This window comes from Colletotrichum abscissum (assembly GCF_030869225.1).
Source record: "Colletotrichum abscissum strain IMI 504890 chromosome Unknown Scaffold_42.1, whole genome shotgun sequence".
Lineage (NCBI taxonomy): Eukaryota > Fungi > Ascomycota > Sordariomycetes > Glomerellales > Glomerellaceae > Colletotrichum > Colletotrichum abscissum.
In genome coordinates this window covers 62,276-88,407 of record NW_026850343.1, presented here as the reverse complement: position 1 = coordinate 88,407, position 26,132 = coordinate 62,276, and the positions used below count along the sequence as shown (strand labels likewise).

The 26,132-nt window shown below is 51.4% G+C and overlaps 9 protein-coding genes across 9 annotated transcripts; 3 read left to right on the top strand and 6 right to left on the bottom strand.

Annotated features, from left to right (window-relative positions):
* Positions 1-62: 62 nt before the first annotated feature.
* On the bottom strand, positions 63-2,633 carry CABS01_13021 (uncharacterized protein; the record flags this gene model as incomplete). The annotated part of the gene is made up of 6 exons (XM_060546368.1): positions 63-139; positions 228-565; positions 638-823; positions 882-1,316; positions 1,992-2,159; positions 2,221-2,633. The coding sequence occupies 6 exons, from the start codon at positions 2,631-2,633 to the stop codon at positions 63-65; spliced, it is 1,617 nt and encodes a 538-aa protein (XP_060395266.1).
* Positions 2,634-3,631: 998 nt separating this feature from the next.
* On the bottom strand, positions 3,632-4,508 carry CABS01_13020 (uncharacterized protein; the record flags this gene model as incomplete). The annotated part of the gene is made up of 3 exons (XM_060546367.1): positions 3,632-3,796; positions 3,842-4,054; positions 4,428-4,508. The coding sequence occupies 3 exons, from the start codon at positions 4,506-4,508 to the stop codon at positions 3,632-3,634; spliced, it is 459 nt and encodes a 152-aa protein (XP_060395265.1).
* A 156-nt stretch (positions 4,509-4,664) lies between these two features.
* Positions 4,665-7,052, top strand: CABS01_13019 (protein kinase; the record flags this gene model as incomplete). The annotated part of the gene is made up of 3 exons (XM_060546366.1): positions 4,665-5,105; positions 5,166-6,044; positions 6,102-7,052. The coding sequence occupies 3 exons, from the start codon at positions 4,665-4,667 to the stop codon at positions 7,050-7,052; spliced, it is 2,271 nt and encodes a 756-aa protein (XP_060395264.1).
* A 1,146-nt stretch (positions 7,053-8,198) lies between these two features.
* CABS01_13018 (tryptophanyl-tRNA synthetase) lies at positions 8,199-14,956 on the top strand (the record flags this gene model as incomplete). Its single annotated transcript, XM_060546365.1, has 16 exons — positions 8,199-8,447; positions 8,890-10,062; positions 10,172-10,177; positions 10,487-10,493; positions 10,790-10,873; positions 10,977-11,083; positions 11,149-11,723; positions 11,794-12,361; positions 12,911-13,087; positions 13,147-13,185; positions 13,247-13,424; positions 13,736-13,811; positions 13,860-13,934; positions 13,990-14,195; positions 14,254-14,499; positions 14,559-14,956. 16 exons carry the CDS (start codon positions 8,199-8,201, stop codon positions 14,954-14,956), a joined length of 4,164 nt encoding a protein of 1,387 aa, XP_060395263.1.
* A 247-nt stretch (positions 14,957-15,203) lies between these two features.
* Positions 15,204-16,029, bottom strand: CABS01_13017 (3-oxoacyl-(acyl-carrier-protein) reductase; the record flags this gene model as incomplete). The annotated part of the gene is made up of 2 exons (XM_060546364.1): positions 15,204-15,878; positions 15,934-16,029. 2 exons carry the CDS (start codon positions 16,027-16,029, stop codon positions 15,204-15,206), a joined length of 771 nt encoding a protein of 256 aa, XP_060395262.1.
* Positions 16,030-16,949: 920 nt separating this feature from the next.
* CABS01_13016 (uncharacterized protein) lies at positions 16,950-18,325 on the bottom strand (the record flags this gene model as incomplete). The annotated part of the gene is made up of 2 exons (XM_060546363.1): positions 16,950-17,238; positions 17,304-18,325. 2 exons carry the CDS (start codon positions 18,323-18,325, stop codon positions 16,950-16,952), a joined length of 1,311 nt encoding a protein of 436 aa, XP_060395261.1.
* Positions 18,326-19,606: 1,281 nt separating this feature from the next.
* CABS01_13015 (ribonuclease P protein subunit p29) lies at positions 19,607-20,293 on the bottom strand (the record flags this gene model as incomplete). Its single annotated transcript, XM_060546362.1, has 1 exon — positions 19,607-20,293. One exon carries the CDS (start codon positions 20,291-20,293, stop codon positions 19,607-19,609), a length of 687 nt encoding a protein of 228 aa, XP_060395260.1.
* Positions 20,294-21,073: 780 nt separating this feature from the next.
* Positions 21,074-23,694, top strand: CABS01_13014 (acyltransferase; the record flags this gene model as incomplete). Its single annotated transcript, XM_060546361.1, has 3 exons — positions 21,074-21,231; positions 21,324-23,178; positions 23,233-23,694. The coding sequence occupies 3 exons, from the start codon at positions 21,074-21,076 to the stop codon at positions 23,692-23,694; spliced, it is 2,475 nt and encodes an 824-aa protein (XP_060395259.1).
* Positions 23,695-23,874: 180 nt separating this feature from the next.
* On the bottom strand, positions 23,875-25,029 carry CABS01_13013 (pantoate-beta-alanine ligase; the record flags this gene model as incomplete). Its single annotated transcript, XM_060546360.1, has 1 exon — positions 23,875-25,029. One exon carries the CDS (start codon positions 25,027-25,029, stop codon positions 23,875-23,877), a length of 1,155 nt encoding a protein of 384 aa, XP_060395258.1.
* Positions 25,030-26,132: the final 1,103 nt, after the last annotated feature.

Below are 26,132 nucleotides of genomic sequence, written 5' to 3'. Positions count from 1 at the left end.
AAAACATGTGAAGCCGCGCTGTGCTGCACGGCCCACTATTGCTTACATTCGTGATTTCGTGCTTACTTCTGCTTCTTCTTAGCGAACTGCTCTCCCTGCCAAACCTCCACGCCCGAAATCGCGCAATCTTGTGGCATAACTGACTTCGATCAGTCCTTTCAAGCCGTACCTATGCGAGCTATCATGGATTTATCCTGTCCACGAAGCAAAAAGCATAGGATCCATACAGCCATCATAATGCGTCGTCTCTGGCATGGAGCTGGTGGTGCTGGGATTCCAGATTCCGCTAGCAACGTCAACCAGAGAGGATGACGCGACCTCAACATCAGCAAAGGGTCTTTTGTTGGCCCTGCGGGCGTTCTCGGGTGAATGTCGGCTTTCATTACCACGACAGGTGGGCGAGTCTCCGGCAATCTCGCTGCGGCGTCGGACTAGCAATTTCTCAATGATTTCTCTGCTTCTTTTGGCACCAGACCACCGAGGCTCTATGTCTTTAAGCGATCGGGCACACTTCTCAGCATCTTCCAAAAGAGCTGGATTGCTGCGATCGATAGGCACTCGAAGACTGAAATGGAAGCCTTGTGAGCATTTGCGGCAATATGATAGAAAGTGCTATCACAAGTAGGCTCCGACTTACAGGATGATACCCGACAGCGTCAGATAGTGGATGCAGATAGCCAGATGGTGTGAAGCTGGCACCAAGTCTCGAACCATATCAGCGACGTAGATACAGCCTCGTGCAGCATTAATGCATTGATCGATGGCTCCCGAGACGTCCACTTCGTCTCGTTCTGCGGAGTCTTTGGGATAGTTCAGGAAGTATCTGCAGTCTATCAATAATGTCGTTCTACGATCACATACCAGGAACTCATTAAGCCTACCGGTACAAGTTAATAAGAGATCCTGCGTGTAGGAAAAACGTAATCACACAATGAACCATGGATATATCCCCGTGGCTCTTGTTCTTTCTGTTTGCTGAGAATTGAATTTCCCCGGGCAAACTCTCGAGCCACTTTCGAAGAGCCTGATCATGAGCATCAACGCGAGCCAAGAACCTATGAGTTCTTTCTGCATCTGCAGAGGCGATCTTCTGTAGGTTCAGGGGAGAGCTGAACTCTTGGATCTTGCCTGCAAGCCGGCAGAGTTTAGCAAACGCTAAGAAGCCGCTCATGGAGCTCGTTGTCGCTTCTACGTCGACAGCGTGTCCGCTCTTGATCCCAGATATTACATCCTCATCGCGTACGTCCAATGGTAGCTCACAGTAGCAGTCTTCATCTTTGACCGCGAGAGGACGGCCAAGACAAATCGATGTCGTTCTGCAAAGAGCCACGGGTTATTAGCCAAGGACCAGGCGTTACTAGGGTGTAATGATACTGAAGTCACAGTACCTATCCAGCGTGTATACACACCACCACACTCTGCGAGATTGCTCCTGAAGAGATAAATCCTTAGATTTCATTAGAAGCGGTGACTGCTGATTTACGACAGCGTTCTTTTCGATCAGCAGGCTATCGATAAACAAACGGAAAGGAAGTCTTACGGAGTGACCACTAATGTGTAGCCCCATGTCGATTGCCGCCCTCACGGCTTGTCCGGCTAAATTCCAACTTTGAGACACAGTATTCCACCCTGCGGAGCACATCGACAAAAGTCCAAGACACTGAACTTTCTCAATGGAGGACTCTCCAGTTGATGCAGACAAGATGAGAAGGGCCTTTTGGTAAAAGTCGATACCGGGTAGCCCGCTCTCCAAGTTAGACGGTAATAGCCCTGACGCACACGCACACACGGCGAAGAAAACCATAAGGAACCTTCCTCTCTTAGGTGAAGAAAAGTCTGGCCCGGCTCTCAGAAGCTTCTGATAACCTTTCATAAAGTGAGGCTTGATAAGAATAGGGAATATGTAGTGGAGCTTGTCGAAGTATAGGCTCACAAGCAGGTCAGAGACATATTGCGGCGGGCGAGGCAGGCTCTCCGGTGCAGGTACGTACGGAAGAGGAGGCCAGACTTTTCCATGAACAAATGAAGGTATCTCGAGGTCTGGTAAGTTTGGCGTCTCGTGACTGGCTCCTGTAGAAGAGGGCGTGGTTGTCGCCAAATTCGGCAGAAGGCTTTTCGCGGCCTCAACAATAAGATTATTCGCTGCACCACCCACAAAGCTAGATTTAGGGATGGTTAAATCTTCTGATTTGGATATCAGAGTTTCCAAGTGTAACATACCGTGGGCGGCCGTAGGAATCTTGTACTAAGGCGCCTGCTTGGGTAAGATCCTCGGCGGCTGATTTTCTCAACCTGGAGGTACTGACTACAGAAGTAAAATCATCATTCTCATCCTCGCTGTTGGATGAAGACGTTTCGAATTCATCGTCTATTACGTCTGCGTTGACATCCAATTCAGCAACGCCTGCGTACGAACTTGAGTTTTCAGTCGCTCTTGATTCCTGTCGAGGAGATGCAGTTGCTTGAGATAACAATGCAGCAAGTTCTGGCAAAGATTTGATGACCTCGGCTGCCGAGATACGATCAGTAGGCTGATTCTGGCTCGCTGGCACAGGTGGTTGTTGGTTGAGAACGCCGATAGACTGTGATAGCTGCCCCGTGAGCACTTCTAGTCGTTGACAGAGTGTATCCATCTGTTGGCATCGTGCTTCAAAAGAGGTCACGTAACTGCTCTTCAATCAGTCATTCATGCATGTAGAAAGGTGCCAGTAGAGGAGGCAGGCATATCTTACTAACGACTGGCAGAAGCGTTGTCTTTTATTGTCCCAGGGAACTCACACGACTGATCACGAGAGCTACAGTTGTGACAGGGTTGTTTTCCGTCGCATTTGATCTTCATCACTTTGTCAGTTTTCGCGCGATTCTGAAGACATATCTCGTAGTCTTGGTGATATCTCATTGTCATAAGACAGACCTTTTTGCGCCGGCAGGCAAGGCAAGCTTGCCAGACCCGGCCACCGGTCGACTCAGCGGCGGGCGGGCCTTCAGGCTCTATGCCGCTCACGTCTTCCTGGACAGGCATGGTGGAGTCAGTGTAACTTATGAAGGTTCACTGAGATTGGCTCTATCCATCGAAATGATAGACGTTGAAAGTCCTGGTAAGTAATGTATCCGTATCTAGAAGGAGTGAGGAGTCCACGGTTACCCGGAGGTAGACCGGAGGCGATCGGAAAAGTATCAGCGGTCTTATCTTTGACCAAAGTAGCGCCAACTCCACATTACCCCATGCTCCACCACTAGCATCTTAGTTGACATTGAGTCAGAATAGGCATTTGCGGGTCAAAGTACTTCAAGTTATAATTAAGAGACTCATAGAAGAAAAGAATAGTACACTTTAGGCCCGGACTACATTTCTACTTAGCATTGATGCTGCGTATCGAACTACCTTAGGGAATGTCAGGCTTTTGGCAACAGGAACTTCCTTCACAGTCTAATTGCGATGACGAATTACCAGTCGTATGTTTAAAAAATCTCAACGTAAGATTGAGAAATACTGTTGCCAATGCATGTGTCTACCTTGATACCATTGCATCCTTGACAATGAGGGTCGTGTTTGAGAAGAGAAACAAATTTCTTGTAAAATGAAACATGAAGCTGGGCGTATGAAAAACCTCAAATGTCGCCGTTGCCTCTACTCATATGTATGTATGAAGAAAAGATCAAGAACACTGCGCGATTTCGGTCTGCATGCTTTAGATTCGGCCTCAACATCACGATTGGAAAGCGGCTTACTACAGAAAGACGTCGCGGAGCTCGTATCATGTACATATTGTGCATCATCTAGACCCGACGAGCTCTGTTAGTGAGCGATCTTGAGATATTGCATAGCATCATGTCTCACATGCACATTGTATGAACCACTTCCAAACTTGTCTCGCAGTAAGGAGGTAAGCTTCGCAGGGTTGATGTCTCTGGCAGATATGTCCTGGGACAAAGTGGCGACATCGACAGACTCATTCTCATCATTCGGTGCAATGAGGTGACTTGATGTCGTGCGTTGGGACATGACAAGCTTTCTGACACGAGGTGAGAACTTCTCAAGAAAGGAGTTGATCTGAAAATTGTTCGATACTGCTGAAATTTTCTGTGGTCTTTGATGAGCCAAACCCTCGAAGGGCCAGACTGTTAGATATAACTTGAAAGTACCTCTCCAGAGTAGGCGACATGCAGGTGCGTCTCCGTCATCCTCCGCAGCTGTCAGCCCCCATCGTCGGAGTCTTCCATGCCCAGTAAAATGTAAGAATGATTGAGAGACATTCCTGTAGCACACCCGATCTGCCTTGGAACCGCTTGAAACTGTTGCTGAGCCCGTTGGATGGCCCTCCTGTGTACCATTGGTGGAAGCCAAATGTGCAGAAGCGCTACGGTGGCGCCTAAACAGGCCATGTGGAAGAAAAGTTCGTCTTGCTTTTTCCACTTTCTCTCACCGGGTGGTAAGGCTCTGGAGTTGGTGGCTCAGCTGATAGTGTGACAGGCCGGGAGGATCTATTCCCAAAACGAGGCGCCATGGGGGCGGGCTACGCAGCAGGCTGGGCAGCCAACCGACATAATCGTGATGGCAGGGGCATAAGATAGCGCGCCCTCCTTTTAAGGCCTTTTGTTCTCATTAAATTATGTTCAGTCACACTGAGACGGCTTTGTTTGGTCTCTTGCAACCTGTCATCATGGAGACGACAAACAACTTCCGGTCACTGTCTTCGAGTCCGGGCCTGGATTCGACAAGCTGTAGTGATTCTGCCCAAGATTTGTCCCAGTCTCAACGATCGAAAAGTTCAAACGATTTGACAACTGTACCTTCTCTGTTGCGAAAACTTTCCAATGCCGAAGCGATGATCATCAACAAGAGGAAAACGGTGTATAACGGCTCTATACGTACCGAGATGAACTTATCGCAGCAACCTTTTCGGAATGATTACAATGAGTCTTCAAGCCCATGGCCAGAAAAAGCGAACCAAGACAACACAGTGGTCAATGGGTCTCTAATCAGCAATGGATATGCATCTGCCATTATGGCCGAGCAGATGCGAGGACTTGGTCTCGGCAATGGCACCCAAGATCTTCACCCAGTGCCTACTATTATGGAAGAGAGTATGTTAGAATTGGTGGTAAGTAAGACAGATAATTGTAGGCTTTGACATCGAAGACTAAGCCTGAATACTGGACAGGACACACCGCTATCTACCGATCCCAGAGAATCTAGCCCAGCTCCTGACGCTGCTCTGGCCTCGATCACTGGGAATGGTCTACCACCTACATCGGCACTATCTGCTTCCAGCTTGCCCTTAGAACCTAGCGAAGTCATGGACCGCGGAGATCAGATGTATACCAAAGCACTGAGTCAAGGGCTACTTCCTCCATCGCCAACTCAGGAGGAATTCTTAGCCGACTCATTCGAAGACCGCCTATTCATGTCTTTCGCCACAAACCCTCAAAATCAAAGACAATTCCTGCCAAAAGGACAGCTGAACAATCTCATTCACAAAGCATCAGTAATTCGAGAATTAAGGAAGAAAATCCCGCGGATCAAAAAGTACAGCTTGGAAAGATTCGCAAACATGATCTGTGAAAATCCCAACCCGGCCAAAGAACTTTCCGAGTCAGCTTGTAGCAAGTCTTATCAGAAGATTTTTGCAATACTTGTGTTGATCAACATGGTCCCCGCCATCGCAGGATTTCTGGAGGAAGGTATCTGCGACGCAGACCTACCCCTTGTGAAAGCCTCTGAGAAGGGCGGGATATTCGATCTGCGAGTCGAGGCAAGACGCGACTGTCCATTGAAAGCATTTAAGTACTGGACACGAGTAAACATCAGAAACTTCGAAGAGTACCAATGGACAATACTCCCACCATTTTTCACCAAGGGAGAGAGAAAGAACGTAAAGCATTATGTGCTTGAGCCTCATATTGTCCTACCATTCACCTCTACCACTCACCCTGATGAGATGGGGTCGGCCGAGATGCATCGAGGAGGGTTTAGTCAAGTTTTCAAAGCCGAAATTCATCCTGATCATCATGACTTCAGCGATCCGGCTCTAGAACCGAGAGTAAGTCTCCACAGATCTTGTTACGACATCGGAGGTCTTGGAATCTGACATCCGCAGTTGCGTCAAAACACCTTCGCGGTTAAATGTCTCAACTCGCCAAACAAAACACTCTTTCAAAAGGAGGTTCGAGTGTTGAAGAAATTCAGCGGAGAATCACATCCACACCTAATATCACTTTTGGCGACGTACGAGCAATCGAATCGATTCTACCTGATATTTCCTTGGGCTGAATCCGATCTCATGAAGTACTGGAAAGTGCTGAATCCGGAACCATCGAATGCCGTGGAAACAACATTGTGGATTGCTGAGCAATGTCGAGGAATCTCTGATGGCCTCGTAAGGGTCCATCAATACAACTCCTCCGATCTTCAAGACAATGAGGCGCAGCCTAATAGCCAACTGTTGTCTCCGTCAGATGCGCTCGCTCGAGACAATCACGAGAGCGCTAAACGGCAGTTTGGTCGGCACGGGGATATTAAGCCCGAAAACATACTTTGGTTCCGTGACACACATCAAGGTGTTCTAAGAATCTCAGATTTTGGTCTCGCAGAGTTAAACAGCCGACTCAGTCGTTCTAATCAACATGGAAGCCAGGTGCCCAATTCTCCCACGTATCGACCCCCAGAATGCGACTTACGTCGGCGCATCATCAGACAGTCATACGATATATGGTCACTCGGGTGTTTGTTTCTCGAATTTATCACTTGGTCTCTTGGTGGCAAAGAATTACTCCTTGAATTTGCCCTGAAACGAAGTTCGCCCGACCCGTATTTGTCAGGCATTGATTCGGATACATTTTTCCAAATCGATGACCCTGAAGCGAAGGACTCGACGGCAGCCTCAGTGAAGCAGGCTGTCATCGAGGTGAGTCTACCTAGCCTTCTCTATCAGTTTTCTATTTCTTCACTCGCTTTTCCAAGTCTAATGCAACAGCGCAATCCCTTTAGTTCGTGGACCACAGACTTCACTCTCATCCTGCATGCAGCGAATACCTGCATCACTTCCTGAACATGATTATGTACGGGATGTTAGTAGTAGAATCGGAGGATCCCAAATCTGGAGACAGACGAATTACCTGTATCGAAGTGTTACAAAGGCTTTCCATTTGGCGAAAGATGTGCGTCTTATCTCCAAAGTTTTGTTCAGAGCCTGCCGAGAGACCTCTGGATAACCATAGCTGGGATCACTCTCCTGCCAGGACCAACTCAAGTGAAGGCCTCGCAGTGCATCAGAGCCGAGTTGGTAGTGGTTTTAAGGGTCTTCAGAAACGATCAAGTATGAGGAAAGGCTCTAGGTCATAATCAAGTAGGTGTTTGGGGGGTGCTTTCCAGTGCCATTGTGCTCCAAATGTTAGGTCTGCAGAGCAAATTTGATGCATTATGCACCTTCGAGGTACTCCCCGAAGAGATTCGGGACCCGTTCGTGCCGTTCTCTGCTAACACTAGCCTATGGGCCAAGGAATCAGGGCGAACCATGCGAACATGGAGTAATGCCAAGGAAGGCAAAAACCTATGTGGGCAGCGGTTCCAGCAGGCTGGGAGCCGATCCCTCATCTTATCATGCAGCTAGAGTCCTCCTCTCGGGAAAGCCTGCAGGATTCGGCGGTTCTGGCCAGCCAACATCAAAATGAGACGCTTGGTGCAGTCTCGCGCGGATACATCCACCAATAGATTACATCTGGTCTCCTGTTGCTGACCGCATGCCAGCCTGCGTGCTGCAGGCTGCAATGCGTCTTATAGAAGCACGTCAATATTTCCCCCTCAACGCAGCAGGCTCGCAATTCAATGGCACCTTCAAAACAACGACTAGTCGCTTTATTGGGCAGGAGCTTGAACGCTTCGGACAGGAGCTCAGCAGCCACGGCTTGGCTGAATCAATATTTGGGGGTGGCCGAGTAGGCTGTGGTCTCATTGGCTCGTGATCATCAACAAATGTGACCGTCCTCATCATCATGACTAAGATACCACGACGTGCCAGAGCCTTATCAACTCAGATACAATGCTGCGGCGGAAATATCCGTGGCTGGCTTTGCGTCACTTGATATTCCTTGTGTTTCCCTTTCCGCCATGTTTGTCGCGACTTGGCCCCCTCACCTCCGCCATCTCCGACAGAGCCCCTCTCTTCCGTTGGTTTCGGTTTCTCGTGCCACCGGACATGGCTCACGACAGCAACTCGATGGACGAATCCCTATCATCATTAGGTGACCGGATTTGCCAGCATTTTGTGCAGAGCAGATTCGATGAGCGCAGTCCGCCCTTCTTGCCAGATGGCTGTATTGAGAACCTCATTACCGAGGGCGCGATTTCTAACGAGCTTTTCGACGAAGACGATGATCCCCAAACACCAGAAAAGGCACTGATACGCTTCGTCAAAGAAAAAGCAAAGAAAATATTTGCAATCACAGTATGTAGCGGAATCACCGGATCCGAGCTTCTGAAGACTGTAAGGTTCTTCAGGATCGCTGGTTTCAATGACAGCCATCTTCCGATAGAGAAAGCAGTGACTCCTGGCCAATATTCCTCCGCGTGGGTCTTTCCCTTTCCGTTCGATCGCATGGCAGAAAAGCGCATCAAAAGAATATGGAATGGCTGGAGAATCAACAACTTCTATACTCAGCAATGGGCATTTCTTGCGCCGGTGTTCTCTAAAACCGAATTCCAGCACTATTTATCACCTGATTGTATCTTTCCTTTCACATGGGTCAACAACATTGTCAAAGGAGGCATGTTTAGTCAGGTGTATGAAGTGGAAATCCACCCCAAACACCAAGAACAACCAGAGTTGACAGTGAGAGCCCACGCATCAAACCAACATCGATGTATCATACAAAACTCACCTTCATTAGGTAGACGACCATCCAGCCCACGTTGCCATCAAAGAAATTCTCGTCAACAACAACTTGCGTCACGAGATCGAGAAGAACTACGAAGATGAGCGGAAGGCACTTTCCGAGATAACCGATTTGCGGCACAACCATATCATCAAACGAATCGCTGCCATTACTCGCGGAGATAAACGGTATTTCATGTTCCAGTGGGCAGATGGCGGCAATCTGAGAGAGTTCTGGAAAGAACAAAACCGGCCTACTCTCACACCGGACCTGGTAAAGCAAACAATCACTCAACTTTGTGGGCTTGCCGATGCGCTGCATGCCTTGCATAATTACAAGGATCAAGGCAATTACCGTCACGGAGACTTGAAGCCGGAGAACATTCTCCGATTCAGAGATAGCACCTGTGTTGGCGTCCTCAAGATTGCAGACATGGGCCTTGCGAAACACCACAATGATGCTACGGCGGTACGGAAGAAAGCGACTAGTGCAAAGTATGGTACAGTCCGGTATGAGCCGCCCGAAGTTGTCACCAACCGTCTTGACAAGGCTAGGTCCAGACTCTACGACATCTGGTCCATGGGCTGCATCATGCTCGAGTGCGTCATTTGGCTCCTGTATGGCTACGAGGCATTGGACAATTTTGACGACAGCCTCAATGATGGATACGATTCCAGTTTCTTCAAGACCAAGGATGTCGACGGGGCGCGAGTGGCAGAAGTCCATCCCACTGTGGTGAAATGGATGGACTTGATGGCTGCCGACCCGCAGTGCGGTAGAGACTCAGCTCTCGGTGATCTACTCGGCCTCGTCAGGAACCGACTGCTCGTCGTTCCTTTGCGCATTCAAGCGCCGACAATAATTTTGAACGGCACTGATGAAATACCAATCATTCAGGAAAACTTGGAGAGATTTGTATCCGTGACAAGCACCAGCCAAAACACACCCGATCTCGGCGAGATCGGCCCCTATCGCGCTGACGCCAGAGCTATGCGATCTGGCTTGGAAACGATTCTTCGAAAGGCAGATTCCAACCAGACTTATCTCCTTAGATCAAATGATCGACAAACTTCTCATGGCCCTGCATTGGTTCCGCCAAGATCTCAGTCTAACAGTTTGCTTTCACCAATTGCCGCTGAAACGCCCAGAGGGAGCAACCTTTTTCCAGGCACGTTACAGGCACAACGTGTAAGTATCGAGCTCCGCTACCATACCTTAAGCTCATCAGCTGACTCTGATACAGTTTGTATGTATCCACCATCAACTTGAGTTTCCCAAACTAACCCCTGCATTGTAGCATGACGTGAGTAGTTGATCACGACGATACCTGGAGATGGCAGTGAAAGCTGACTTCGGGTGTTGAGTATGTGAGTTAAGTACTCTGGTTCCCTTTCTAGCCAAAATATGACATGACGCACTTCACTAACAGTTGTGAATGGTCCTAAGGAGGTAAGTTGAGTAGAGTTCAATGTCGTTTTAGTGCCAAACGTTAAGGACTTAACTAATGTGCTTTGATTCGATGCAGCACGTAAGTTATCTGTGAACTCCATGCCTAGGCCCCTTTTCTAAGGTATTTCCTATCTCTAATCGCTAACATGGTTCCCAAATTAAGGCAGTAAGTTAGACTCTGCATCTGAGGCTCTTAGCTCATTCGTTAACTGCTATCAGCTCAGCGACCACTGGCGTTTCAGTAGAGACAATGGCTTCGCCAAAATGCTCATCACAAAAACCAACAACATTGCAAATGACTTGTCCCTTCCCCGGAGCCAGAAGCTCTGTCAGCATTGCGAGAGACTAGACATTCTGGCTACCGGGTTTCACCTTTCTGATACAGTCTCTGATCTACAACACAGAGCCGGCGCGTGTGGATTTTGCAATTTACTTTTAGAAGCCTGCCAAAAATTGCGAAAAGCAGGCTCGTTTCAGCTGAACCGTGAAGGTTCTACCCTGAGGATGTCGGGGATTACCGATCCGATTCTGAGTATTGTTCATGATCCAGGTACGTGAAGGCTAGCTTGGCTTCTAATCTTTAGTTTCCTTTGCTTCCTCGAATGTAATGACTCATACGGTATGGCAGATTCAACCTTCTCCAAATATGACAGCATCGGACTTCAGATTGGGTTTCCCAGACTTGCACCTCGCGGCCATCCCATGCACTTCGAAGTGCTACGACAGTGGCTTCAGAGCTGCGATCAAGACTCGAGTCATAGTAATTGTCTGCAAGCTGGTGAAGTCAATCTTCCCACGAGGCTACTTGACGTCTCTGGATCGCAGATTCGTCTATGGGAAACAAATGGTGCCCGTGGCAAGTATCTGGCTTTGTCCCATCCCTGGGGAGACCCTGCGAAACATCGACATTTCTGCACCTATATGAGCAATATTGAGAAGCACAGAAGAGGCATCGGCTTTGAAGATTTACCTGCTACTTTCAAAGACGCAATCATCACAACGAGAGAACTTGGCTTTCAGCATCTGTGGATAGACTCAATTTGCATCGTGCAGGGACCCGACGGAGACTTCAAGGAAGAGTCCAAACATATGGAAGACGTTTTCAGCTTTGCGTACTGCGTCATTGCGGCCAGTCGCGCTACTGGGCAAGAGGATGGATTTCTTGGACCACGGCCCGGCAGGAACTACGTCACTTTCAGTCGAAACAGCAGTGGTAACTATCATGTCTGCCAGCAGATTGATGACTTCGAAGGCGATGTGCTAGAAGGAAGGCTATGTAAACGTGGATGGGTCCTGCAGGAGCGAGCACTGGCGCATAGGACGATTTACTTCACTGAAAGACAGACATACTGGGAGTGCGGCCAAGGGGTACGCTGCGAGACAATGACAAAGCTGGATAAGTAAGTCAAATTGCTGTGCATGCCCGTATCTGACAAGACCTTGGCTCATGCTGACACTTCACGTCTATAGCAATGTTGCCGCGTTCCTCGGTGATCCACGATTTCCCACAATCGCCATGAACTCGCCAAGGGGCGCCAAAATCCATCTCTACCAAGACTTGTACAAGCAATACTCGCGTCTGCAGTTCTCTAGAAATGAAGACAGACCCTTCGGTATAGCTGGTCTTGAAAAGAGACTCATCCAAAGCTTCAAGACCCACGGCGGCTACGGTGTCATTGACGATGGCGGTGGACTACTACGACGCAGCCTTCTTTGGCAGAGAGGATCTGATTCAACCCTCGATAGAATCATCTTCCCTGCCGAAAGAGACCTCGAAGTTCCTACATGGTCATGGATGGCCTACAAAGGAGGAATCGACTATCTGGAGCCTCCGTTTGATGGCGTGGACTGGGAGAAGAGTGAGATCCAGTCTCCATGGGCTAACAAGTCGCCGGATGGGTTTTATCACACTTCGGACAAAAGCCTGGGAATCAGTCTCAGCGCTGTTGCTCGTGAGTTTTCTCAGCTCGACGGCCATCACTCGGCGAGCAAGCTCATCTTTGACAACCCGGCAAAAAGTGATGGCCAACTACCAAACGTGAGAGTGATTGTAGTGGGAAGGTCTAGAGACAAAACGCAAGATGTGCGGAGGTGTTTTGTTTTGCTAATCACCCCCAAGGCATTAAAGAGTGCTGGTGGATTGATGGTGTATGAACGAACTGGGGTGGGTTACATGCCTGATAATTGCATTTCGCAGAACGGCACACCAGTCAAGATACAGTAGCGGGAAGAGAATTGCATTATTATCTGACACTTTCGCTTTCAGCTTGAATAAATGACCACTTCTTTCCTCCACCCATGATTCCTCAAGATCCCTCAGAATACGTGTGGCTGTGCATCCGCGATCCAAGAGCGATGTTGGCTCCCACCGGGTTCTCACCGAGGGAGTGACCGTGGTGTGTCGGTGACTGCGGGGTAGCGGGGTACACACCGAAATTGAGCCGCACTTTGACTCGCAAAGGCAGGTGCACACCCTCACCCCGCCATTGACTCATGCTTTCCGGAACTTTTGCCCAGACAGCTCTGTGTCATCAAGCAATTCGAGTCACCACGAGAGGCGTATAGAAGACGATTGACTAGCCGCTAGGACCCCGGATTCTTCTTCTTCTCGTCAATCGACGCTCCACATCATCGACCGAGACCACGCGACACAATGGCATCCGCACCCGAAGCCCCGACCGCCGCCATCCCCGCCGAAGCTGTCGGCGACGCGCCCGCAGCCTCGGGCGGCCAGAAAGTCGACCCCTGGAATGTGTCTGGAGAAGTGGGTTTGCGAATAGCGACGTATAAGTGAGAAGGGCATGCACTGACTCGAGACAATAGGTCGGCACTGATGGCAAGGTCAAGGCCATTGACTACAAGGTAAGAATTACAGCCCCCCTCGTCAATGGAGAGCTCTAGCTGATCTCTGATCGCTGCATAGAAAATCGTCGACGAGTTCGGAACGAAGCTGATTGACGATGCCCTCCTCGAGCGCTTCGAGCGCGTGACTGGTCACAGACCTCACCATTTCCTCCGTCGCCAGATTGTCTTCTCCCACCGCGATCTCGACCTCATCCTCGACCGCGTCGAGAAGAAGCAGCCTTTCTTCATTTACACTGGTGCGTTGGCTTCAAGATGTCACAAAGTCTGAAGAACAACATAGGAAGCAGTATAGGCCAGGACGATGGCTGACAAGATTGTATTAAGGCCGTGGACCGAGTTCCGACAGCATGCACGTTGGTCATGCTATTCCTTTCCAGTTGACGAAGTGGTTGTCAGATGTGCTCGATGCGCCACTGGTGGTACGTTCTGCTTGGAGTTGCTTCTTTTGAAAAGTTAGTCGCTAATTCCAGCATAGATCATGATGACCGACGGTAAGAGAAAGCGCTAAAGAATTATCCCGGAACTCCCTTTTGACTGGAAGGCATAGATGAGAAGTTCCTCTTTTCTGAGAAGAGAACGGTCGAGGAGGTTCAGCACTACACAAGAGAAAATGCCAAGGACATGTAAGACTTCCAGCATTATCCGCAAGTATGCGTTCTAACATTATGCAGCATTGCAATTGGATTCAATCCCGAGAGGACCTTCATTTTCTCCGACTACGACTACATGGGCGGCAACTTCTACAAGTACGTTCCGAGCTGTACAAGGCAGAGTCGAGAATCAATGCTGACTTTCCCGTAGGAACGTCACGCGTGTGGCCAAGAGAATCACGCTCAACACAGCCAAGGCCGTCTTCGGCTTCGACGACAGCTCCAACATTGGCAAGGTTCACTTTGCCAGTATCCAAGCCAGCTCCTCCTTTGGCAACTCATTCCCCCACATCTTTGGCGATGACGAGGCGAAGACTTCTCAGATTCCTTGCCTTATTCCTTGCGCCATTGACCAAGGTTTGTCTTTCCTGCCCAGTATAGCCATAAAAACGAGATGAGATTAACGTCAAGACAGACCCCTACTTCCGTGTGACAAGAGATTGTGCCGCCGGCCTGCGCTACGCCAAGCCCTCCCTCATTCACTCTCGTTTCCTCGATGCTCTTCAGGGGCCCGGCTCCAAAATGTCGGCGTCGATTGATTCAAGTGCCATCTTCTTGAACGACACACCCAAGCAGATCCAGAACAAGATGAACAAGTATGCCTTCAGCGGTGGCAAGGTTACTGCCGAGGAGCAGCGCGCTGAGGGAGCCGATCCGGATGGTAAGATCGCAGACCCAGAATGTGATTTTGTGTGCGTGGTAGCTAACATCAATATTCAGTCGACGTCAGCTACCAATACCTGCGCTTCTTCCTCGACGATGATGAGGAGCTGGCCAAGATCCGCGAGGACTACCGCACAGGGAAGATGCTCACCGGCGAGATCAAGAAGAGGTGCGCCGAGGAGCTGGCCAAGTACTGCACGGCCTTCCAGGAGAGGAGAGCCAAGGTGGACGAGGAGACTGTCAACCTCTTCTTCTCCCGCCGGCCGTTGTCCTGGGGCCTTGCCGAGAACCTCAAGTCGATCCCTATCCGCGAGGCCAACACCGATGGCCCCGCTGAGGGTGCCGACGGCAAGATGACGAAGAATCAGCTCAAGAAGCTGGAGAAGCAGCGCCAAATTGACGAGAAGAAGGCCGCCAAGGCAAAGGAAAAGGAGGCTGCCAAGGCTTCTGCATAGATGCTGAGAGATGAATAGGAAAAAGAATATACCCAAGATTTATTGCTTGCGAGGAATGCTTCAATTCTTAATGTAGCAGGCATTTTCTCTGGCCCAAGTAGATGATGATTGCGAAATGTTTAAAGCTTGAGTGAGCAATAACTTCCTGTCTGCCAACGACTACGTATTGGACAACAGCCCCCGATATAAACGTACGAATTCTCGTCGACTCCGCTCCATCCTCTCAAAAAGGATATGCATAACCCCCTCAATACATCGCCCAACCACCACTGGCACTAATAACCTGCCCACTAACCCACGAACTCTCGGGACCAGCAAGCCACGACACAATCCTCGCAACCTCCTCCACCGTTCCCGTCCGATTCTCCACCGGCGTCTGCCGCCTCTGCATCTCCACCAGCTCCTTGGGAATCTTATCCAACATATCGCTCTCCACCGGCCCGGGCGCAACACAGTTCACAGTCGACCCGTTCCTCCCCAACTCCCGCGCCCAAACCCGCGTCAGACCCTCAAGCGCAGCCTTGGAGGAGCAATACAGCCCCAACCCAGGGAACCCTTGCCGTCCGCCCACGGAGCCGATGTTAATGATGCGTGCCTCTTTAGGTGCCAGGCGCGGGAGTAGAGCTTGGGTTAGGAGGAGCGGCGCGCGGACGTTGAGGTCGTATACTTTTGCAAAGTCGGCGGTGGTGATGTTCCCTAGCGGCGCGTTGAGCTCTGTGCCGGCGTTGTTGATTAGGATGTCGATGTGGGCGTCTGGGCCGAGCCAGGCGTCGAGGGCAGCGAGGACTGCGGCGGGGGCGGTTTCTGAGGAGAGGTCTGCTTTGCAGGATACTGCGGAGGGGGCGTGTGGGAGGGAGGTGATTTGTGTGATGAGGGATTGGACTTTGGGGGCGCTTGAGTCGGACGTGTAGAGGAGCATTACCTGTTGTTGGTGAGCGAATGCAGCAGTAGGAGGGTGGGACGTTAGAGGGACTTACGGATGCGCCTTTGCGTGCGAGGTCTAGAGCCATGCCTGCGCCGAGTCCACGGGATGCTCCTGTGACGATTGCCGTCTTTCCTTTGAGTGTTGTCATTTTGAAAATGTTTTGGTGATGAAGTCTCAATATCTTGTGGTTGTTAATGTTGAGGTTGATAGTGAGTTGGAGAATGAATCCATGTGAAGGGATATTGATGCTCTTTATAAGATCCCAACAATGACCGCCTTAAATGCAGCTTACGCTGAGAAAACGGCTGTCTCATTCGTGCAGTCCCGTCTCACCTACCGTGTAAGTCGGTATCACGGGCCGTGGTCGTCGTGTATCGGCGATCGGGGCTCCGCATCCCCGACATTGCTTAACGCCGATCGGGATCTCACAGCTCCCTCGCCGCAAGGCCATCGGCGAAGGAAGAGGAGGATCGCCGCCCTTGACGGAATCCTGCATGTGGTGCTTAAGTACCTGAGTACCTGAACCAATCACTTCTTAGCTAACACTTGCGGTAGATCAATCAACAGCCGCCGTCAATGTGGTCTGGTAAGTTTTTGAAGGAATCCTGATCTTCCATCCTGAACTTGAGTGAATTTGGCTTTTCTGCAGGTGAAGTATTGTTCCTACCAAAGAGCCTAAGCTTCCTTCAAGGAGGTTGTTTGCGGAAGTTGCCCATCTGATATTATTGGAAGTCTTCAAGAACTGCGGAGAGTGCTTCTTCGATGGATCATTATGGGTGTGAAAACTTCAAACGTCATTGGATTGAAGTTTTGCGGTGCCACGATTAGCTCGAACCGCAGTCACTCCGATGGGCTGGCCAAGAGAGTTTCATTCAGTGTAAAATACTGCAGGAATGAAATACTTGATTTGGTATGTTAGAGACAATACTCTGGTACAAATTACACCATTTGGCACGACTGAACTGAACAATTATCCAGCGGTTTCCAGCCCTTGTGCGCCTCCTGATAAGTTGATAGAATACACGGCGACACGCCAACTTTTCCAATAGGAAGGCAATACGATCAAAATCAAAAGGTAGTCTGTAGCTTCGGATAGTCCTTGGCCCGCGCCTGTAGGTCCGCAAAGATGGAAGCCGAGTCGTCACCAGAGAGGTGCTCCATGCGCTTTTCGTCCTCTTCGGCAATCTCCTCGAGAACGTCCTCTGGGTTCTCCTTGCCAGCTTTGACGTCTTTGGACTTTGGCTCGACGGCGTTCCCGATTCCAGACTGGCCAATGAAGAGGAATTGAGCATAGGGGTAGTCGAGATGCTCGGGCTTGGTGTTTGTCCACCGCAGGTCGCGGAAGTCGTCCTTGATACTAGATGTCAACCTGTTAGCGCTCCACCTTAGCCTAAGGGGGGGATTGATCCTGATCTTATGTACCTGTCTGGGAAGTCGGGAGTCTGATCGAGACTAGCGTTTGCAGGGCCCTTCTTGTAAGGATTCTTCGTGCTCAAGATGAAGCTCCCCTTCTCCTTGAGTCCAAGCTCCTTCTGCACCTCGCCAAGGTCAGACGGCAGGGTAAGCATGTACGCGAGATGGCTATCGCTTCCAGTAGAGGTGATCACGTAGACGCCCTCTCCAGCCGGTGTGGCAGCAGGCGCATGCGATACGCCAGACTTGGTCTGGTTATCAGCACCAGAGAGGAACTCCTCCTTTAGCTCAGCAAAGGAGGCGCCTGCCTTTTCGACAAAGACCATGAACTTGTCGCGGTCGGTCTCGGGAAAGACCTTCTTCGGCAGGGCCAGCAGGCGCGTGTTGCCCGCGTCGCCAATGGGACCGTCGCCTAGCTTGGAGTCTGTACCGATGGGGCGGAGGATCATGTAACTGCGGGCGATATCATCTATTTCCTCGGCCCCGTCGGTGTTGACGCGGGCACGGAAGAAAAAGTAGATGATTCCCTTTTCTAGAATGGTAGAGGGGACCTTGCTCTTCTCGCCCGTCTTCTCTGCAGACTCTCCGTCCTTTGGCTTGGCTTCTGGCTTATCCTCTGTCGTGGCTTCTTCAGTATTTTGCTTTCCATCTTCCTTTTCTGCTTCCTCTACCTCCTCCACCTTTTCTGCCATGGCGGCCTCTTCTTCCTTGGTCGGCTCCTCTGGCTTCGTCGAGTCGTTGGTGGCCTCTTCTTCACCATCCTTCATCTCCGTGTCGGCGGCATCTTCCTTTGCTCCGGTCTCTTCTTTGGTCTTTCCGGTTTCTGCGTCGTCCTTCTTCTCAAAGGCCTCGTCAATGGTGGTCTGACGAGCGGAATCATCATCCGACTTCTTCGCACGCTTGGCGTCGGGGGATCCCCCGGCAGCGTCTTTTTCGATGCTACGTTTCTCACCAGCCGCAGTTGAAGAATCTGCGAGGCCATTGGCATCGGTGGCACTGTTGGCGCGCGATCTTGTTCTTGTGGTGACCATGGTGTAAATCGATGGTGGTGGCAAGATGTGTAGTTGGATGATCGGAGTGGATTTCTTTCTTTCTTGGAAGAAGAACAAAGCTTAGGAGAGGTCAGTTGGGCTTGTTTGGTATGTTAATCGCAGTAAAGAAAGAGGAGAGAGTTGAGAGGGAAAGAAAAGGTGTCGAAAAGTGCTGGTTACTGTGGTGAGCAAACAGCTTCGAGGCGGAATGCGCGCGACTGGGCCAGTCCCGTCTAATAGAGTCCTGATGTCATCGGCGTGCGGTCGCACGCGTCGCGTTTCTTTTTAGGATAGGCAGGTAGCCGCCATTATGTAACCCGACGCTCTTTCTGTGACGTGCCACGGTTCCATCTCGCGAATTCGTCGCTTTCGTGTCTTTTCTTCCGCCATCAGGGGCGCTGATGATTGTTGTTCCATGTAAGTGGCAGGATGTCGCTTTGAGACTTTTGTGTAAGTCAACATCGGCCTCACGAACGCGATCATCAAGTTGAGCGTCGCGCGCTGTCGTCTAATAATCTTATGGTCTCATCAATTCTAGAAACACCAATGAATTTTTTCAAATCTAACTTCGAATTGGAGCAAACTTGAGAATCAATCTTCTTAACGATGAGATTAGTAAAGCGGCATGCCAGGTATCGCGTCTTGGTGATTGCGAGCTGACTTAAAAGGCGCTCCCAAACATCCCCGGCAAGGCAAAGACGGCTAAAATTGCGTCTCAATCGACCGACGGGTAAACGAAGCATGCCGCCTCGCGATCGCAGCTTCGAAAGACGAGCTGCATTGACATCGCGGTCGCTCTGGTCGCGGTCAGCGCTTGCTCAGTCGCGGGCGGCCTTCGTCAGGGGCGGCTCGAAGGCTGGTCCCCGCCTTAGGCACGGAACTGACCTCGACCATCAACAACAAGCATCTCATCCCCGATGGCACAATTGGCTAGCGCGTCAGACTGTTAATCTGGAGGTTGGTGGTTCGAGCCCACCTCGGGGAGTTCCAGTGGTTAGATTCCACAGTTCAGAGTGCTTTCCTTTTTCTTCTTGCACTCTTGCAGCGCGTTGGACACTTTTTGCACGCCCTTGACCCCCATCTTCCATCCACTGAACGGTTATCCCGCGCTCTTGTCTCCCTCCATTCCTACGTGGCCCAGCCTTCATAGCATTAAGGCGCAATTCGTTAACTCGTACGTACTTGTTTCCAGCAATTCGGGACCGGCTTTTTCTTTGAGCCATTCAGTCGACAAACCATGCCTAGTGCACGTCGTAAGGCGTCATGCACCGAGTGCATGGCTCATAAGTTTTTTAGGTAGTGAGGTTTGAACTTTTTGTTTGCGCGATCCGCCCCGCGCATCAGAAATTGGTCACCGAGAACCTCGAAAACGAATTGGCGAGGGGTGCCTTGCGCGACAGCCTCCGTATCCGGCTCCTTGATGGGTATCTCGAATTTGAACCATGTGCCCTCCTTTGGGACAATCTTGATGTCATTTTTTGGGGTTATGATCTCGAACGCAAACTTGCCGTCCTTGATGATAATGCCCTTGATGCCAACCCTGCTCGGGCAAGAGCTACGCGACACTTCAACCGCAGCCCCGTGGAATTCAGCAGCGCTTAGTTTTGCCGACGCAGAAGGGCCGCCGTTATAGAGCTCAGAGCCCAGTATTTCCTCAATGTAGCCCAGCCAAAGGCGGTGGAGGGGCTCGAAGATGGAGTATTTTTGGCCCTCGCGAGGTACTTCGTAAAGGCCCCGCCTGTGTCTTTCGCGAGCCGAGAGTGGCTTCGGCTTGAGCTTTTGTTTCCTTTTTGATTCTTTGCGGGCCTTGCGACGGGTCTCTCGGGCGTTTGACGGTGGTGGTGGCGAGCTTGGTCTAAGGTAGAGCGGTCTGTACTGGATTTTCTCGGAAAAGAGGCGGTTGGCGCTGTCGGGAGAGTGTGCCCGGGCGAGGAGAGCCTGCGTAATGGGCTGGTTTGAGGGGGCCATTTTGTTCCCCAAGTCTGATAGAAGTCTGCACGCGTTCAACAAGATCAGGATGTTGTTGCGTCCTGGTGTAGGTGTGCTGGCGCAAAAAGTCGCGAAGGTGGTGATTGCATGTCAAAATGCAAGAGTCAAGGTTGGCGCTGGAAAGATGGAAAATTAAATGTTAGTGCCTCCAGATTATGGGTGGGTACGTATCTAACTCCAATTGGTGGCAGGCACCAGAAGCAGGGTGGCTCCTGCAGCAGCAACATGGATGGTTAGTGTTTGTTCACATGCCGAAGCCGCTAAATGCCACTTGAGCAGGAGCTCGGCTTAACAGAGGCGGGCAGGTGGCACTTGACCTCAACGGTCCACCAAGAATTCCCCCCCAGAACCCGGAGGGCAATGACAATGCGACTTGGAGGCTCTCCGGCGCATCTTCCACACCACACACATCACCCAGTCTCCTTTTCTCCAAGTCCCAACAGTCCGTCACTTCTCCAACGCCATCTTGCGACTTTGATCGAGGGACCCGAGACACAAGAACGGTAGTCTCAATCCTCCGCCGTGTACTTCCACTGTCGGCAATGGCAAGGGACCTTTGACGGACTGTTTCGGAGCATCCCAGAACGACCAAGCTAGCACTGATATCAACAACCACGGACAGACGGGCCGAGGTTCGACGATCTACAATTCCCACGCGCCCTCTTTCCCCGACCTTACCTCACTCGATACCCCACGAACACCTCGAAGACGTCACAAACTGACCAGACTCGCACCACATTCTCGAATCCTCACCCAACAATGGCGAAGAACGACGACTCCGCGCCGGATCTGAAGATTCTCGGCGACCAAATCACCCTTCAACCTAGCGGCTATATCAAGCCCTCCCAGCCACGCGATGACGAAAAGGAAGAGGCTCTGATGAAGCACATGGCACGCTTTCGCCAGGAACCGTTACAGTATGTACCACCTGCGCGCCGGCCCGCCTGCCCACTGGATTCAGCCTCAACGTCGATCCAGGAACAAGGCTAATTTATTTTCTTCATACTAGATTCCTCCGCGAAGTCTCTCTTTATGTCTCCGGCACCGGCTGGCGAGCCTACGATAATGCTATCGGCCAACCCATCTTTTATTCCGGCTTTAGCGACAAGATGAAGGAAGCCGTGCTCTCGGCGCCCTTATTGCAGTCACGCATCGCGGATCTCGCTGAAAAGCGTGTCGCTGTCGAGGAAAAAGAAGGGCTGTTGAACAAGCAAGACAAAGACTTTGCCATGAAGCGCGCACGCAGACGAGCTGTCATTGAGTCTGGTATCCAAGAGGTGGCTGACAAGATGACGGACGACATGATTTGCAAGTTTGAGAGCAAAACCTTCATCAGAAGCGCATACTATCTTGTCACCCAGTTGACGTTGCGGGCCTATAACCAAGGCATCCACGTCTCTAGCGAAGAGGTTCTGCGACTGAGAAAGGTTGCTGAAGAGGCCGAAAAGAAGAAGCAGAGCATCATATTCCTGCCCTGCCATCGATCGCACGTCGACTATGTTTCTCTCCAGCTTATCTGCTACCGCCTTGGTCTCGGCTTGCCCGTCGTCGTAGCTGGCGACAACCTGAACTTTCCTCTTGTAGGAAGCTTCTTGCAGCATGCCGGTGCCATGTGGATTCGGAGAGCGTTTGGCGATGACATTCTTTACACTACTCTCGTGCAAACGTATATCGACACGCTGCTGCAAGGTGGCTACAACTTTGAATGTTTCATCGAGGGTGGCCGCTCAAGGACAGGAAAGTTGTTGCCTCCCAAGTTTGGTATCCTTAGCTTCATTTTGGACAGTATTCTCTCAGGTCGCGTGGAGGACGCCATCATCTGCCCAGTGAGCACGCAGTACGACAAGGTCATTGAAACCGAGGGCTACGTTACCGAGCTGTTGGGCGTGCCCAAAAAGAAAGAGAACCTGGCGGACTTCCTTTCCGGGGGTTCTTCAGTCTTGTCTCTGAGACTTGGCCGAGTTGACGTCAGGTTCCACGAGCCCTGGAGCTTGCGCGGCTTCATCAACGAGCAGCTCACGAGACTGGAAAGATTACCGACCGGCCTCAATATGGACACAAAGAACCCCGAAAACACGGCTATCCGACAGAAGCTTCTTCGAATTCTAGGCTACAAGGTCTTATCGGACATCAATGATGTCTCTGTCGTCATGCCTACAGCCTTGATTGGCACTGTCCTGCTCACGCTGAGAGGCAGAGGTGTAGGCAAGACTGAACTTGAGCGACGCGTTCTGTGGCTCACCGACCGTGTGCGGGCAAAGGGTGGCAGAGTCGCTCACTTTGGAGCTGCGCCCCTCTCGGACATTATCGAACGCGGTCTCGATGTTCTGGGCAAGGAGCTGGTTGGCGTCGTGAAAGACCTTCCAGAGCCTACCTACTACGCTGTTGATCGCTTCCAGCTGTCCTTCTATCGCAACATGACTATTCATCTGTTCATTTCGGAGGCTATTGTCAGCGCCGCCATGTACATGAAGGTGAAGCAGGGTGGTGGCCCGGCCATGCAGGATATCTCCTTCCAAGAGCTGCAAGACCAGATTCAGTTCCTGTCATCACTGTTCCGTGGAGAGTTCATCTTCCCGAGTGAAGGTCTAGCTGCCAACTTGGAAAAGACGCTGCGAGACCTGGAGGCGGACAAGGTGCTGAAATTGCACCGGGATGATCAGGGCAAGGTGGTTGTGGTAGGTCTTTCAGATCACGAGAGAGCTGTCGGACGGGAGAACTACGACTTTTACTGCTTCCTTATTTGGCCGTTTATCGAGGCTAGTTGGCTTGCAGCTGTCTCGTTGATGGGCTTGTCGCCGCCTCTGGGCCAGAAGGATGACATCTGGATTGAGGTTGCAAAAGCCCAGGGCAGTGCACAAGTGGTAAGTGGACTACTATTAGTACTACATATGGTATATATGGCTAACACCCCCCAGCTCGGCAAGACACTCTACCACCAAGGCGATCTTAGCTACTTTGAGGCGGTCAACAAAGAGACGTTGAAGAACGCCTACCAACGATTTGAGGAAGAAGGTATCCTTCAGGTTGTCAAGTCAAAAGACCCCAAGGTTCCTCCACGTCTGCGTCTCGACCCAGAATGGCGCCCCTCTCGCGATCCGGAGACCGGCACCCTTAACGCCTCTGGTCGCCTGTGGGACTTTACCGAGAAGATCGCTTCCAGTCGTCGCGAGGGAAAGAATCGTCGTGATGGCGCTACTGTCAGTACTCGGGTGCTCCGTCTGACCGACTTGCTGGGAAGCAAACTATTTGATGCTGCCAGAAACATTGACGGCAAGGGAGTGTCGCCCCTGTTGAGTATCGAAGACGCGCGGCAGTTGAAGAAAAGCGTCAAGGAGCAAAGGAGGCGCAGATCTCTGGAGAACCGCGCGCACCTGTAAATGAATGATGTATTACTGTAATCGTGTCAAGTCAAGCGTGATGATCTTACGATAGTATTTGTTAGCTGCAAAGCATGGCATTCTTGGAGATTATAAGAAGTCTATATAGCATTATGCGGTAAAATAGTGATAGTACTTTGCCTTCAATTCTTATCCAAATACAGCCCACCAAGTCGCTCCTTACTGGGTATTAGGCTTGAGAATAATGTTGTCAATGAGACGCACTGCAGGACCGTCGTTATGACCAAGGTCCTCGCCAGGCTGCGGCTCCTCCACCGGCAGCATCTTCACAGCACCGCTCAGTATACCGCCCTTTGTCGGCACAACAGTGTCTATCTCCTGCATGGTGTCCGGGTCCGCCAGCGAGATGTAGTCCACCTCAAACAGGACCCTATCCTTGGGCGCCAGCTTCGACTGCTCCGCCAGGACGTCAGTCGTAACCTGATTCGCGGCGCCGAGGATCGTCTCCCGGTCCAGCGCGCCGCCCTGCTGGTACTTATCTTCCGCCGCTTTCAGCGCGCGGTTCAGCACCGTCGCGACCTTGCGTCTGCGCTCGCCGAGGTAGACGTTCCGCGAGCTCAGGGCCAGGCCGTCGTCCGCGCGCGTCGTCTCGCCGATGACGACGTCCATGGGGAGCATGAAGTCTTCTACCATGCGGCGGATGACGACGGTCTGTTGTACGTCCTTTTGGCCAAAGTATACGCGCTCCGGCTGGACAATGTTGAACAGCTTCATGCACACCGTCGCGACGCCCCTGAAGAAGGTAGGTCTGCTCGCGCCTTCCAAGACCTCGCCCACAGGCGTAATCGTCACGAAGCTGCCTTTGCTGCTGACCTCTTGCCCCGGGAATCCAGAGGGATACATCTCCCCCGTCGTCGGCGCAAACACGGCGCTCACGCGGCCGAGCATATCCCCGTCGCCGGCCAACTCGCGGTCCAGGTTCCGTAGGATCTCGCTGTCGCGCGCCCAGGTTACGGGATAGGACGCCAGGTCCTCCGCGATGCCGAACTGGGCCGGGTTGACGTAGATGGAGACGACGACATGGTGGTTCTCGCGGGCGGCGGCGCGGATGAGGGAGAGGTGGCCCTCGTGGAGGGCGCCCATTGTCGGGACGAGGCCGACGGAGCGGTAGTTTAGGACGTGGGGGCGGCGCCAGTGGCGGAGGGCGGAGACGGTGCGGAGGACGCGGATTGGACTTGAGGGGAGGGTTTCGGGGCCGCGTGACGGGTGGGAGGAGGAGGAGCATGCTGTTCGAAGCTGTTGCTGGGCGAGGGCTGTAGCGGCGCCGGGATGGGTTGTGCTTGCGCCCGCGGCGCGGAGGGTGCGGGCGAGCATTTTGGGTGGTTTTAGATTGTGCTAAATGATGAGAAATGAGAGATGAATTGGATTAGGGAGGAAGAAAGGGGATCACGGCCATTGTGGAGGCGCAATGGCTTTGTAGAGTCATCCAAAGCTGTGATGGTTTCTGCGGCGGATTTTTGGGGACGACAGGAGGTTTGGTGGAGATGGAGGCGGCGGTCTCGGTGTTATCGGTGAGCTCGGTGAGTGAAGGGGGAGCTTGGGGAGCTTGTGTGGGTCTCTGCACGTGATCGGATGACATAAGCGGTCCTGAGGACAGTGTGTGGGTTCTATCCGCCGAGAACCTTGATGGTTTCCGTGTGGGAGTTTCCGGAACCACAGACCGAAGACTTCACCGAGATGGGAGCCGAGCTTGATCGAGGTGAAGCCTCGGTGTGTACCCGCGTCGGGGAATTCGCAGCGGATATCCACTGAATAACCTCTCCAAACTTCCCGCTGTCACGGCCCTCCTCCCTGGTCTCCCATGCTCTCACCCTCCCATCTCCCCATCATCTCCTGTATCCCTTCTTTCCCATCTTTTCTATTATCAGCCGGCAATACCAAGGGTCGCACGAATGGTCCTTTGGTCAAAAGAAAGAAAACTAATCTGCAATGCTACACGAAGATAAATGGCCAGGTCAGTGCCTCGTACAACATGGCACCAGAGAACTCTCGTACAACACGAGCATGCGAGATACCCGTCGACCTTTTACTTCTTCGATTTTGGCTCGATTTACTCGGTCCCGCGATCTAATGCCCATGAAATCGGCGCTACTCTGGTTAGGTTATGTCGCCTCCCCTTCCAAGCCTCACCCTCACTTCCACTTCCACTTTCACTTTCGCTTTTACTCTCACTCCCATTTTCGATTTAACTTTCCATATTCCTTCTTCTTTCTCCAGATTTTTCGAAAGTGATCAAAAGACTTCGGCTCCGTAAACTTCCCTACTTCATTTCTCCAGGCCTTGATACCGATTTGTCAAATCTCCTGTTTCACGCCTGGAGACACTTTCTTGGCATCTCGGCTCAGATGTAGCAGATTCCTTTCTCTGCCTTGCGCCTTTGTTTTTCTCCCCCTCCCCTCCCTTCCCATTCTGCAAGG